Here is a 15,331-nt window from a genome sequence, read left to right as displayed (position 1 = left end):
ACCATCAGGAACGCTGAGCCAGTTTCTTCTGTGTTTTAGTAAATTGTTGTGAATGAAAACTAAGTATGACTCTATCTCCTTGGCTGATTGACATACAGAATGGAAGAGCTGGGCAGGAGCCACGTGCTCCACTGAGGTGAAAGAAATAAAGAACGGCTGCAGAACTACAGTGGGCAGAACAGAGTTTGGGGTATGATGGAGAAGCTGAGAAACGAAAAGCCTAAATAATAACTTGAGAGGTCAGGCTTTCAAAAACTGCACAAACCAGAGCTGTCACAGATGGGACTCACTAGTGGCAGGGTACCAACAGTCAGCCCCACACTTTCAGCTCAGTTTAGGGAAGCAGCAAGGTCTTGTAACACACTGCACATTTTTTAAAATGAGACTTGGCTGAAGGGGCTGATGCAGCTGCCTTCCAGGCAGTAATAAAAGGGAACAGGGACTGAAGCTGCAATTTAGTCTCAAGTCACAGTGACCTACCTGCAGCTCACTGCTATCCTACTAACTGGCCTAGGATATGTTGTTATTATTATTATTATTATTTTTTTAGTGAAGGCACTTATTTTATTACCTAGGTATCTTATTTTTAGATCTGCAGTTCAAAGAAGGAAGCACTTAACCTTTCTTAGAACTATCTGAATATATATACACAACATGTATTACACACATAAATATGTGCAGACAAAATTTTATACAGACTCATAAAACTGTAGAATGAGAAGGGATAGAGAGACCATTTGACTAACTTCACACCTAATGTAGAAGCTCACACCACATGATACCAGACTCACCAGCTATCCTCTAATGTTCTTCATTATCTCTTTGTGCTGCCATTGCTGGTCTCTTCTGAGCATCCTTCCAGCCTACCGGAAGCCCTGATTCCTTATTCTTCTCCTTCTAGACTGATGTCCCTACAGAGTTCACATCTTCAGTTAAAATCCCCTATTCTCTTTGGATTCCACGCAAGTGCACACACATACACATACTCACACGCCCTCTGATCATCTATTTAAGCCTGTCCTCTCATGCATTATTTTCAGAAGTAAAATTCTGACCTTGGGTATTTTAACATCACTAAAAAATGAATTTAATAAAAATAAAATTCATTTCCTATGCTTGAAGAAAAAAATTCCCAGTTTGTTTTTGTTCATCGTGTTTGGTGTACTTTCTCCTTAATTAAACTTGTTATTTGAATAGACTCTTTTTCTCCTCTTTTGTCAGTCTGTTATATTCAGTGGTTCACCGTCTTTTGTTGACATTTCTTCAATTTTTTGGCTCCATATCCATTGCCTGGGTCACTGGTTTGGTCTAGGGCCCAGTCTTGAACGCTTCAACTATCCTCCAAGCTCCAGCATCACTCCCCTCTAATGTATTTCATGTAGGGTACTAATACTCTTTAAGATTTATGTGAACTACATAAACACCTTTCTCAGATTTCCACAGGACTGAATGAACTGTACATAAAAAGTACTGTGTCAACTATTAGTTTCTTCCCCTTCTCTCTCTTTTTTTTTTTCCCCCTCCTTTTACCTGTCTTCCAGTTGATTTATCACAGGTTTCACCATCATTACTCCCTCAGAACCTGAAACATGCTTGCCTCCTGCCATGCTTTGTTGTATAACGTGGGCTCTAGTCAGATACTTCCCCTTGTTAACCAGCTATCATAATTTATACCACCCCCAGGACAGATTTCGTGCCAATCTCCCCTCATGTTGCCAGAATTCTCTCCACCAAATCAAGTCTCTTACCTCCTTTACAATTCTGCTCAAGACCTAACTCCCTCCCTTGGGCCTCGTACAAACAGCCCAGTATGGCCTTGATTTCACTAATAATTTCAAACCCTTTAATAATCTACCCAATCTGTAGCTATCCCATTAGGCTAGCTTTTGGTGGAAAATTCAAGGTATGTATGAGCATGTATATAAAGTGTTTAGTATGTGACAACATGTTATATCAGGGTGTATACGAGCTTTAGAGTTAAGTGGATCTGGGTAAAAATTCCAGGGTTGCCATTTACCAGAGTATGCCAGTAGACCCATTTACTCTGAGCCTTTCTTTCCTTAGTCCTACTTCACAAGGAAGATTTGTAAATCAGTAATTCTCTCTCATTCATCTCTATATACTAGCCTCCTGGCACTAAGTAAACAATAATTGGTAGCCTTACTATTTCTATATATGTATGTGTATGCCTTTTTTATTTATAGAACATAATATACTGGCTAATGTTTATAACATGGAAAATATAGAGTCATGAACAGTACTCATGTTTTCTTTCTGAAGATGACTGATAGCTTAAAAGAAACCAAACAAAACTTTTATATATTGACTATGGGCCCCAAATAAATAAAAAAATGCTTACATTTTACAAGTGTTTAAACTTCAAATGAAATTTGAACTGGACTCACACAGAGTCAAGTTCAATAAGTATATTCATTGTCATTGACATCTAAAACTTTAAAACAACCAAAACCAAACCAAACCCATTGCCGTTGAGTCAATTCCAACTCATAGCAACCCTACAGGACAAAGCAGAACTGCCCCGTAGTTTCCAAGTAACGCCTGGTGGATTCAAACTGCTGACCTCTTGGTTAGCAGCCAAAGTACTTAACCACTACGCCACCAGGGTTTCCTAAATTATAACAGGGACTAAAAATATAATTCTTCAAGGTTTAGATTACTGTACTCTTACTATTGACCTGAGCATACATTTGATCCTTGACCAAGTATCTATTAAGATCAGTCCTGTATTTCTGAAGACAATATAAACTTTTGTGGGACAAAAATCATGCCTTTTATTTGCTGTCAAACTTCCATAGTCCTGTAATAATGCCTCTTCCATGACAAGAAATATATTTGCTCAACAGCTCCCTAGAAGTTCCCAAGACTTTTGATTTTTTTTTTTTTTTACTTCCAAAGAAAAGGTGATCAATGATGTCTTTAACTTTGGAGAGACAGTACACAGAATATAACTGAGCATCTTTAGAATAAAGTGGCCATATAAAACGTTACCAAAGGAAAATCTGACCCCATACAATAAGAACATTATAGCTGTGTGAGGCATTACTACTTTCCAAACATTACAGCAACAGAAATGAAAATTAAAAAACTACCAATGCTGCTATCTCAAATCCTTTTGTTTCCTTTTAGGGCTTATTAAAAAAAAAATTACTATCCATAAATACACCTTTATGCCATTACTCATAACATACATATACACACACATATGATTTATCTTATCCTTTTTCCTAGTTAACATTATAGGACATTTTCCTAATTATTTTACAGCTATATTCAAATGTGGAAGCTTGTTTAATAAGGGCTTAGCAGTGGAATTAATGACTTCTAAAGGAACCTATGCTTTAGAATTCTTTGACATTTAAAAACAATTTTCTATGTTCACTTATATAAAACTACTTAAAAAGCGGCTAGAACAAATACAGAATACTATAGTATACTTGCTGTTGGGTGTCATCTAGTCAGTTACGACTCATAGTGACCTTATGTGACAAAACAGAACTGCCCCATAGGGATTTCTTGGCTGTAACCTTTACAGGAGCATATTGCCAAATCTTTCTCCTGTGGAGTCACTGGGCAGGTTCAAACTGCCAACCTTTTGGTTAGGAGTCCAGCCTTAACTGCTGGGCTACCAGGGCTCCTTAAAGTATACTTACGTCCTAAGATACAGACTTTTTTTTTCTCTTAAGTATTAGGTAAGGAAGAAGACTAAAGAGGCAGTTCTTTCACAAAAGAAAAAAGGAACTGTGACACTAAAACAGACTTTTAACGTTACTATGCAGAAATACAGGCCAGAACGGCAACCAAATCCTGACTGAGGACTGAAAACTTCCACCCTAATGGTTTTTAGCTTTGGCAATGATACGGCCAAAGCTATGATAGTTTTGATTCCATTACTCTCATCAACTCACAGCAGAGTGCGCCACATGTCCTTATATATCTTACAACCACAACAACTCTTCACTGTCAGGTCACTGTCCCAGGTAGAAGCTCCATGTTCAGGGACCGTTACCAGTCTCTGCTTCAGATCCTGTAGGGTCTTAAACACAGCTCTCACTTGCTTTCTCTCAGGGTCTTCCACTGCTACCTTCCAAGAATATGAAATGAAGGAACATATGCCAACTGTTTTACAGGTGGCAAAGGGCACACATTTTAGAAATGATCTTTTTACATGAATAAAAATAACAAGGAAGCAACATCCTGTTATTAAAAAAAAAAAAAGTAGCTGCTATGAATAAAACAGAGGGTGGGGCTCCTTGCATAAAATTTCACTGGGGCTTGTGGAAAGAAGACAGGGATATAATCAAAGTCAGGTTGAGAAACAAAGCATCTCTACAAATGCTCCCCAGATAAGGAGATAATCTGATCTCCCCAAAGCATCCTCCTCCTCCTGTACTTCCCTTTTTTGTTTTTAAGCTCCCTCAGGACCGGGTCAAAGGAAAATCCTGAAGATTGTTAGAAGTGAAAGGATACAGCAGCTGACGGGGCAAGAGGCCCAAGGAATGAGAAATATGAATGGCAGAATTTCTGAAAGAAATATCAGACCCCAACCACACCCTGCCCCATCAAAGTGACTTCAGGCTGAGACCAATTCCAACTGACTTTTGCAGCCAAATGAAACAGCAATTTCTTAACCAGCAGAAGTCCATCTGAACAACCAATGCTTGAAGCAGACTGTGGAACACATTTCCTACAGCTGCTCCTTGTTACTTTTAAGCCACATGGCAATATAAAGATTCTGGGACAAGCAGCCAGGCCTTTCATGCCCCGCCCCTAGCTTCCTATCCCATTTTTTTCCCTCTTACCACACCCTGCCCCCTTTAATATTAGAAATTCAAATTAAACTCCTTAAAGGTGTATTAGGAGCCCTGGTGATGCAGTGGTTAAGTGCTCAGCTGCTAACCGAAAGGTTGATGGTTGGACCTCAGCAGCTACTCTGTGGGAGAAAGTTGTGGCCGTCTGATTCTGTAAAGATTTCAGCCTTGGAAACCCTATGGGGCCGTTCTACTCTGTCCTATAGGGTCGCTATGAGTCGGAATTGACTCGACGGGAATGAGTGGCTGCGGTGGTGGCACAAAGCTGCATTAACACACCACCTTCTTTGTATAAAATTGCTTCCTCATTCTTCACCTGGTGTGGTAGGCTGAACAGTACCCTCCTTCCCCCAAGATTTCCGTGTCCTAATCCCTGGAACCTGAGAATATGTTACTTTACATGGTAAAAAGGACTCTGCATCTGCAGATGTCATTAAGGATCTTGAAAAAGGAAGATTATCTTGGATTATTTGGGTGGCTCAATGTAATCACAAAGAGTCCTTACAGAAGCGGGGCAGGAGAATCAGTCGGAGAGAAAAGGAAATGTGACCAAAAAAGCAGAAAGAAAAGAAACAGAAGATGCTAGTTGCTGGCTTTAAAGTTGTTGGAAGGGGCCATAAGCCAAGGAATGTAGGCAGCCTCTAGAAGCTGAAAATGGCATGAAAACTGATTCTCCCCTGGAGCCTCCAGAAGAATGTTGCCTTACAAAACTATTTTATTTATACTTCTGGTCTCCAAACCATAAAAAATAAATTTAAGTCACTAAGTTTGTGGCAATTTGTTACAGCAGCAACAGGAACCTAATACACCTGGTTAACCCTTGTTAGTTGGCTCAGGCACTCCTTCCTACTGGAAGCCTCCCCTGAGAGCTCTTACCCCATCTGCTCTCCTTCTCTCACTAGTCTTGGTTAGCTGTTCCTTCTCTGTGTTCACCTGTGCATATACCCTGCATTTACCTTTATAGGGCCCAGTATTACAATTGTCAGAATATTTATGTCTTTCCTCAAGTAGACTGGGAGGGTTCCTTTAAAGGATAAGGCCTATATCTTACTTATTTTCTTATTTCCAATGTTTATCAATGTTACTGACACACCATATCCACTGCCATCGGGCCAATTCAAACTCATAGTGACCCTAGACAACAGGGTAGAACTGCCTCATAGGGTTTCCAAACCTGTAAATCTTTACAGAAGCAGACTGCCACATCTTTCTCCCACAGAGTGGCTGGTAGGTTTGAACTGTCGACTTTTCAGGTAGCAGCCAAGTGCTTTAACCACTGCACCACCAAGGCCCCTTTATTGATACATAGTAAGCACTCAAATATTCATGAAATTTTTTTTTCAGTAAGTTAGCATGACTCACCCCTTAATGATCAGCAAAATACCAGGCTTCACTTCCTTATTAGACAACAAAGACACTGATAATAAAGCAATTATTAGTTCATTATAAGGGGCTTGGAAATTCTATGAAAATGGTTCCTTTCTCCTTTAGGAATGCTCTCCCAGTATTGTTTGTCCATAGCTTGAAAGAAGGGGTAACCATCCTTTCTATCCCCAGTCAAAAAGTTTACAGAACTTTCAGTCCTGAAGAGAAACCAAAGTATTGGGCTAAGTGAAGAAGAGAGAGAAAATAAAGTGGAACAACTGTAGATATACTGGTGATTCTTGGATAGTATTGAGGCAAACTGTTTTTTCCAAAGATGGCCACAGCAGTACCTCCCATCCCACACACTTCTGCACTGTGAACCTGACACTCCACCATCAAGAACTGAAGTCTAATTCCCTTCCCCTTACATTTGGCTTGACTGTAACCCACAGAAGGCAGAAGTGGCAGTGCTTAACTTTTAAGATTAGCTCAGAAGAAACCTTGCAACTTCTGACTCTTTGAACGCTTGCTCTCTGAATGCTTCTTCTTAGAACCCAGCTGCCATGCTGCAAGTCTAAGTCATGAGGAGTTTTACACGTAGATAACTCCGTTGGCAGTCCCAGCTGAGTTATCCTTTGAGTCTTCACTGCCCAGAAGCTAGATCCATGAGTAAAGAAGCCTCCAGATAAATTCCTGCCCTCACTCCAACACATCTTCCCTAATGAGGCTCTAGACACCATAGAACAGAGAAAATTCATTCCTGCTGTGCCTGGTCTGAAGTCCTGATGCACAGAATCCATGAGTATAACAAAAATAAGTTGGAGGTAGTTTACTCTGCCCAAGCAATTAACTACAACAGTTAATGAACAGGAAAAAAAACCCAGTTACTTAGCAGTGTTAATACCACATAAAACTGTGACTCTGCTTCTTGATCCTAGGAAAACAGACTGTTCAGAGAAGAGTCTTGGCAAAATTCGATCAATCTAATTCTGGTCTGATATTGTGAAATCAAATACTCTAGAACTATGGCTCCCATAGTTTGAAATTTGAGAAGATACACTGCTTATAGTTCAATGAGAGACAGAAAAAAAATATGTCCCTTCCCTCCATGTTGAAAATTTTACCACTTAAGTCATTAGAATGGTCTTGTGCTGGATTTATAATTCTACACCCTCAAATGTTTGAGAGGTTAGATTAGATGGGATTAAACTCAGAGGGATACTGGAAGCACACCAAAATGTCTGTTCTCCTTCCTGCCCAATTTGGTCCACTGTAAATAAAACTTGACAGGCTTTCTTAAATCAACTTAATAATGTGTAACACGAGTGCTTTCAGATGCTCAGTAGCTAAACCACATCAGCTTTCTTAGGAAGCCTTCTAGCAACGGGTGAAAAAAATAATGGCTACTGCCAAGAGCACTGTGTATAAGAGAGATGGTGGCCTTGAGTGACTCATTTCACTAGGCTCCATCTATCTATTTACTGGAAGGTCAGAAGTGGGAGGGAATTGAGCTTTTAATAACCAAACTCAGACTTTTTTTGTCAAAGCCAGATGCTGTCATTATGGAAGCAGATGAGAACACAGTTACAATCAATTTGACATCGTAACGAATTCCAGGTGCACCTCCAAGCAGCCTGGGGGAAGCTGGTGGCTCAAAGCCCTCAAAGGGCTTTATTACTAGTGTCATAGTAGGCTGTTCCATTGCAGAATCTATGGACTCGAAGTACTTTTCCTTTTGATTTCAAATGGGAACTTTTTCTTGCCACATTTTTGGAGACTTTTTTTAAAGAAAGGCAATTGCTCAGATTAAAAGAAAAAAAAAAAAAAAGGAAGACTAAGAAGAAGTTGAGGATAGCAGAGTCTAGGTTGAAGACCTCATGCTTCTCTAAAAAAAAAAAAAAAAAAAACAAAGATTAAATATCATGTTTATAAATCTAAAGTGGGGGCTGACTGATGTCCTTAACAAGTAAGTGTATTTTTATGACCCAGAGGATTGCCGGCTATGGTCCATGTTGTTTGAGAGAGAAGAAAAAGCATGACTAGACCCTAAATAGTGTTTATGGTGGCTGGGTGTCAAGAGCACAGCCAGAGTCTAGCCACACTTCAGAAACGCCTGCCCACTTTCCAAGACTGGTTCCCAAGCCTCCTTGCCCAGTCTGTGCACTTCTCAACGTCCTTCCAATCAACCCTTTCCTCTGCATGTTAAGAGTCCGTTTCTGTTTCTTGCAAACAAGACCCAGAACTAATACAAATACAAACAGAGTGACCTTTACTATTCTTTTCTTTCTGGTAGACCTAACGATCAAAAATATATATTGACATGCAACTAAAAAAAAAAAATCAGTTTTAGTAGGTACCTGTAATGTCCTTCCATGTGGCTAAATTGGCCAATAAGGAGAAACAGTTGACTTCTTATTCTCACCCTGGTCCCTCATTTCAGCATCAAAAAATTTTCACAAAGAGACGTTTCAACACTACAACCAGATGTGTTAACTCTCTTTTAAAAATAAAATTTTTTTTGAAGAGAAAAGAATTTAAGGAGCACAGTGGTTGGCTGCTGTTTAGTCTTCATGTAACTCAGTACACTCATGTTTTCGGACAGGTCACAAACCATGTTTGGTAAAAGTTTACCAACTGAATTTACATAATTAAAACTCACCTGTCATCATACCCACTGAGACTATGTATGTGCTTGCTCAGGCCCCACCCACTGCCACCTCAAGCAAGCCCTTGGATTAATATTCCTACTAACAGCTACTATTAAATTGGAAGCACTCCCTATTTCCTAAAACATATACCTCAGATGTTAAAAGACATGTAGCAAGATTCTTTGGGGGAAAAAATAGAAAACTGAAATAGTTTTGATTCTGAATAATACTTGAACTATGAGAAAATTATGAAACTAAGCACATAAATCAAGACCTAAAAAGATAAAAAGATACTTTGCTTCAATTTCCATTTGAATTAATTAAAACCAAACCCGTTGCCGTCGAGTCGATTCTGACTCATAGCAACCTTATAGGACTGAGTAGAGCTCCCCCAAGGATTTCTAATGCTGTAATCTTCACAGAAGCAGAATGCCACATATTTCTCCCGCAGAGCAGCTGGAGCATTCAAACCACTGACCTTTTAGTTACCAGCGGAGTGCTTAACCACTGTACCACCAGGCTCCTTTTGGATTAATTTAAAAAAAAACCAAACCTGCTGCCATTGAGTTGATTCCGACAGGGTAGAACTACCCTATAGAGTTTCCAAGGAGTGACTGGTGGATTCAAACTGCCAGCCTTTTGGTTAGCAGCCCAGCTCTTAACCACTGTGCCACCAGGACTCCTTGAATTAATTTTAAAAAATTAGACGGAATGGATTTGTTGGCTCAAGAAGTTGAGGGGAAAAAAAGCCTATTGCATATTTAAAATGTGTGGCCTTTAAATTACCTTTTAGCACTCTGGTGCCACATTGTGGCAGTATGCTCTGCTGTGCCCTGACAGTGATCAAAGCTAAAAGAGTTGGCTACTCTAAACCATATTACTTTATTTGATACTGATGTCTAATATTGAATACAGCTCCTCTTTTCCTCCAACTCAGTACAAACAGACATAATCCTTCTTAGGGAGATAAACAGAATCCCGGTTTACTAAAAGGGATAAAAAACCTTCAATAACAATGTTTGTGAGGGAAGAGACTCTTCTCTGGTTCTACTCTCTGGAATTCTGGTATCTTCTCTGGTACTTTCTCTGCCACTGGTGGCTCAGAAGGTATTACTCATTGACCAGATTCCTATCTGCACAGGCATCGCCGATCATAAGAACAATTCTCCTAACCATAAACAGCTGGCTCCCAAACCGCCCTAAAACCAGAAGATTGCAATGACATTTTGGCTTAAAGGGTTAAAGCATACATCCCCTTCACTATCATGCGTTAGACAAAACAATCCATTCATGTAAAGATGGGGGAAAAAAAGGAAAGGGAGGGCTATTCAGGTAATCCCTTTGCTTGGTCTACATGGACACCCCAGCTTGAGGTTAATGCAAGCCAAGAGCACTCACACAACCAGTCTGCGGCCCTTCTCTTACACAGCATTGTTCTGTTAGACACAAGTGCCTGTGCCAAGGAGAATCAGAATTGAAACATCCACCATCACTCATAAACAATTACAGAAGGGAGACAGGTTTTAGTTAAAGCTTTAAAAGTTCAGACTCAAAATTAGTTCTCATTACTACTAGACAGCTATTAGATTTAGTAGGATTACTGTGTTCTCAACTAAGCACACGCTCATCCCTAAATGGCTAAGCCATATCTGAGTCAGACACCAGACAGTTAAAGCTCAGTTCTTCAAGTGCTCGTGTGTCTACTATGCCTAAGAAAGGCACTCTATCCTCTTAAGAGAAAGCAAAATTAACATTCCTCTCAAATTGCTGGCTGTAATTAATACTAATAAAAAAAAAAAATTTTTTTTTATACAGTTTTTTTTTGTTGTTTTTGTTTTTATACAGTTATATTACTAGGACATAATGTATACCCCAATAAACCATACTATAACAATGATCACTGATAACTGCAGATTAAGTGCTTCTAGGGTAGAAAGGATTTGGCATGTGGTATTTCCAGACTAACTTCACACATAAAGTTTGCAAAGATGTGAGCGTTCAATTAGCTACACACACTGTTTCTCTTTCAGATTATACCCATCCACCCAAGCATACCTCTCCTTATTTGTAAAACGCGTACCTTATATATGCTACACAAGAACATTCAAACAAGCATTCTTGTCTCTAAAGTCTCTGTTTGGGAAGTCAAAATACGAATTGAAAGATACACTATTATTCTTCATCATTTTCTTAGAACTTAGGTATGTTTTCATTATCACTGAGGCTGAATAGTGATGGAATGGGGAAGACAATACAAATAAAGGATTAGGAGAGCTATTCTTCCTGTTCACATCTTTGATGCTCCCCAGTCCATGAACACAATTACCAGGTCACTCTCTAGTACATATGGAAGCTGGGGTAGTGAGTCCAATTAAAGGGAGGCGCAGAGGTCCTTTTCTAATTCAGTACTTCCTTTAGAAGAGTCATACACAATTGGCCCCAAATGTCACCACAGGTTCATGAAAGGAGCATTTAGGATGTGAAGCAACAAATTATGACCCTGGTTCTGCCACCTACCTAGCTATGTGACCACAGGCAAACAACGACATTTGAATTTATTCTTCTATAAAATGGAGAGATGACTACTTGTCTCACAGATGTTATCACAGAACCAAATAATTTGCTGGGTGGACCTAACACAGCCCCTGGCATACAGTTGGTCCTCAACATACGCTGCTCCAGAGGATCCTGGAAAAGATGACGGTTTGCAAGTCTGAGATCTAGATTTTCATCCAGTCTGGATCTCAACCCAAAGGTATATGGACTCACATGGAATTACCAGGATACATTACAACCTGGCTGCGGGGTTCTTCTGTAACCCGGGGCTTCAAAGTGTCTTCCATGTTCTCCAAGGACTACCTTTGTAACTGCCCACCTATAACATTAGGCACGTATATTAGGGTTGCTAACAGGGACTTTTCATGGCCAAGGAAATCAGCTCTCGCTTCAGTCATGATATCTTGATACTTTGGGGGGAATCCTTGGCGTTATATTATACACATGTAACCGTTTCTCCTTTTGTAGTTACTTAGTCTCCATTCTCATCCAGCATGTCCATTGTTTTATTGTTCACCCGTGACTGAATCACCTGGTTAAGGTTACACACTCTGAAAATCAGTGTCTGCATTTTTATTTGATAGGCTTTTCACAGCATCCAGCAAGACAATGATAATAAACATGACTTGAGGAAAGTAACAATGATGAAAGAGTTTATAAAAATTTACATGGTAGATTGAGTATCCAATCTAATGAAAACCACACATATTTAACAAAAGCTGTTTTCAAACTGACTCTTCCAATTCTCTGAAGGAAAATGAGTAATGCAATTTTTTTTAACTTATCCTATAAACGAGACACCAAAGAACACTTCATCTATACATTTAAGATATTCAGACCAAATTCATTACTTTCCCCTCAGCAGTGACTCAGAAAATTAACTATTTTACCCTTTAGGACCTAGAATAAATGGAAAGGTAACTCATCCTATTCAAAGGTGTCCAAATATAGGATATTTGTGTGAGTATTCTTTTAAAAACTATAAAGTATTTTACCTCCTTAAAGTTATCAAATGCTGATAAAATTATCTCATGCCCGCCTCTGACCAGACAAACAGCAGCCAACAGCTCTAAGACAAGGGCTTTTGTTCTGTCAAAACAAGAAAAAAAGAAAAACACGAATCAATGCAAGTGACACTGGGATGCATCAGCTGATCATAAAATATTTTGCTGGGTATGTTTTTCAACCTTTACTAGCTAAGGTATAGTTATATTAAAGTACATCTTCAAACCTTTATGAACTTCTCAATATGTGATTTGTCTAAGGCAGCAAATTTGAAAGGTATGTTTTCTAGTCACAAAATTACAAATTACTCACTAATGAAAACTAATTCTGGGAAGAATAGCCTCTTTTCCCTATCATCAGGTAACTCAGTACCATATGGTTGAAAAAAATTATCGATGAGTTAAAGACAACAGAAACCTTGGGAATATGCAGGGAAACAAACCACTGAATAAATGGTTTCTCAAAGTTTTAGAGCCAGAGGCATAACAGCTGCCTAAAAACTTAAAAATCAACTAAAATTAATGTCCTACATTTCAAATCTGCTCATGTACAGATGGCTCCATAAAAATCTCCCAAGACAATGCAAGTTTCCATGACGTGTTCCTTTTAGGCAGGAGACCTGGAAAGAGCCAGATTACAGCTGCACTCCTATAAGAATTTTTTCCCTGACTCAGAAAACACCTAAATATTTTTCAAAGGGGAATCTAAATATACATTCTAGGTTTCCAAATATAGTTCAAGTATAGCATGGTTTCTTCATTGTAAGACCACTTTAGTATTTCATCTTTCTTCTGTAAGAAAGGAACTGACAATCTCTAAACAAAGACCTTCTGGGCAGTGCACATGCCAACTAAAACTTTTCAGAAAAATGAATAGCAGAAGGAGGAACATACAAGCATGACTACTTGGGATTTCAGTAAACCAAGGAGGCACTCACAAAGTTGCAAAGCTTAAATCAGGTAAAGTTTGAAGTAACATTCGACAATTAGATGGGATTTCATGATTTTGTAATGCATTCCAAATCAGAAAGTCCCGATTAACACTCAGATTTTTAGGTGAAGTAACAGTTTTCAGCTATTCGATCTCTACAGAGGTATCTGATGAAAGTGAATTACGTAGACATTTCAAATGCAGGATGCCTCGCCAGAATGGAAAACACATGAATAACTGAAATCACTGATGAAGACATGCTTCTGGAGGTAATCTGTGAAGTGAATAATATATGGTGCTCACCTGTGTAAGAAGGTAACTATAAGGCAACCTGAATGCACAGCATTTCTGTTCTTGTGGTTGTTTACTTTTGTTTGGTAATAAAATCTACACGTGTACACAGGTAAAGATAGTAAATGAAGTGTGTTTGAAAGATGGGGGTTTTAGTTAGCTTTCAGCAATTAACTGGCGTAGCTGTCTTTATCAAGACTCTTATGGCCCTCTTGCATCCTGGCAACTTCATCCTCTCCATCAAATCTAGCAGCAAGGTTGTTAAGAACGAGGCCTTGAAAGGGATGAGAACTTGAAGATAACAGTGAAAGGCCAGTACTGTCACCAGTTCCTCGACTCTGCCACATGTAAGAATGTCAACTGGCTGAAAGGAAAATTCTACACAGCTAAGGAGTCTAAAGCCAATCTTATTTTAGAGAGTCACATCTGGACGTGTCGAAACTCTAACTTGATTGTTATCTAAAACCCATTGCTGTCAAATCAATTTCGACTCATAGCAACTCTACAGACAGAGTAGAACTGCCCCATAGAGTTTCCAAAGCTGTAAATCTTTATGGAAGCAGACTGCCTCATCTTTCTCCTGCAGAGCAGCTGGCAGATTCAAACTGTCAACCTTTTGGTTAGCAGCTGAGAGCTTAACCACTGTACCACCAGGGCTCTTTAAGCGTTAACTAGCTCTGTGTCTTCCCTAGTGTGATTTAGATGTATACACTATAAAGCCCCCTTACCTGGGATTCTTGTTGTTCAAGCTCAGTGCAATCTCGTTGACAGCGTGTGGATGAGACATGACCATGTTGAAACCATACTGAAATTAACGTAGAATGAGACAAGGCATTAGAATCAAGTTACGAGACTGCCAATGTTAATTTAAAAAATAAAACCTGAACTTTCTATCTAATGTAATTTATACCATAATAAGTACATTTATGTCTCTACTACATCAGTATCTGAACATAATTCATCATCAAAAAATTCAGGAATGATGCTATTATCCAGCATATTATGCAAACCACATCTCCATTCTTTAATGGACGAACTGCATGTTGTTTCCCTTTACTGAAATGGTGAAGACATCCCAGAAGCTCTAGCCCTCTAGTAAACAAAACAAAACACTGAGTCTCCAGGACCCGGTTCCGGTCAACTTAATCTTTTTTTAAAGCTTCCAGAGTGACTCCACTATGCAGCAGACTTGATGAGCTGTGCCTCTGGTCTCTTCTCTGGACAGCGGCTAATAGGACCAAGAGCCTAGGAAAACACGTCTTGCTCTGAGGCATGCTACCTCATCCTTCTATACAAACAAGGAAGCTCAATAACAGGTCCAAGAGTCATTCTTGATTCTGCTGGGCTGAGTAATTATTCCTTCTTTCCCAGCTCCTGACCTTATTTCCTCTTAAACTTGGAAAACGAAAGCAATCGGAAAAAAAAAACTCTCAAAATCTCTCACCACATCAACCCACTTACATAGATTTATGGCTTACCTCTTCACCTCTTCCTAAGATGAACTGCTCCGTGCTCCAATCCAACACCTCCTTTTGAGTACCTGATCCCACTCCCTCTCACCTACTCTAGAACGTTCATTATAAGCTCTAGCAATTCTCCCCAACCTCCATCATTTTTTTTCCTCTCTGATTCATTAACATTAGCATAAAAACATGATGCAAATTCTCTTATCTGAAACAACTCATTCTACGTTCCAGTTGTCAGCAA

The 15,331-nt window shown here is 39.3% G+C and overlaps 1 protein-coding gene across 1 annotated transcript in view; it reads right to left on the bottom strand.

Annotated features, from left to right (window-relative positions):
• Positions 1-15,331, bottom strand: part of FMNL2 (formin like 2) — a 347,858-nt gene that overhangs the window by 53,137 nt on the left and 279,390 nt on the right. The window contains 2 exon segments of the mRNA XM_049887240.1: positions 12,394-12,487; positions 14,353-14,429. Of these exon segments, the coding sequence (XP_049743197.1) occupies positions 12,394-12,487; positions 14,353-14,429 (171 nt within the window).

Source organism: Elephas maximus, chromosome 6, assembly GCF_024166365.1.
Source record: "Elephas maximus indicus isolate mEleMax1 chromosome 6, mEleMax1 primary haplotype, whole genome shotgun sequence".
In the NCBI taxonomy this organism is placed as follows: Eukaryota; Metazoa; Chordata; class Mammalia; order Proboscidea; family Elephantidae; genus Elephas; species Elephas maximus.
The sequence above is the reverse complement of the archived record's forward strand: the minus strand, read 5'-3'. Positions and strand labels throughout refer to the sequence as shown.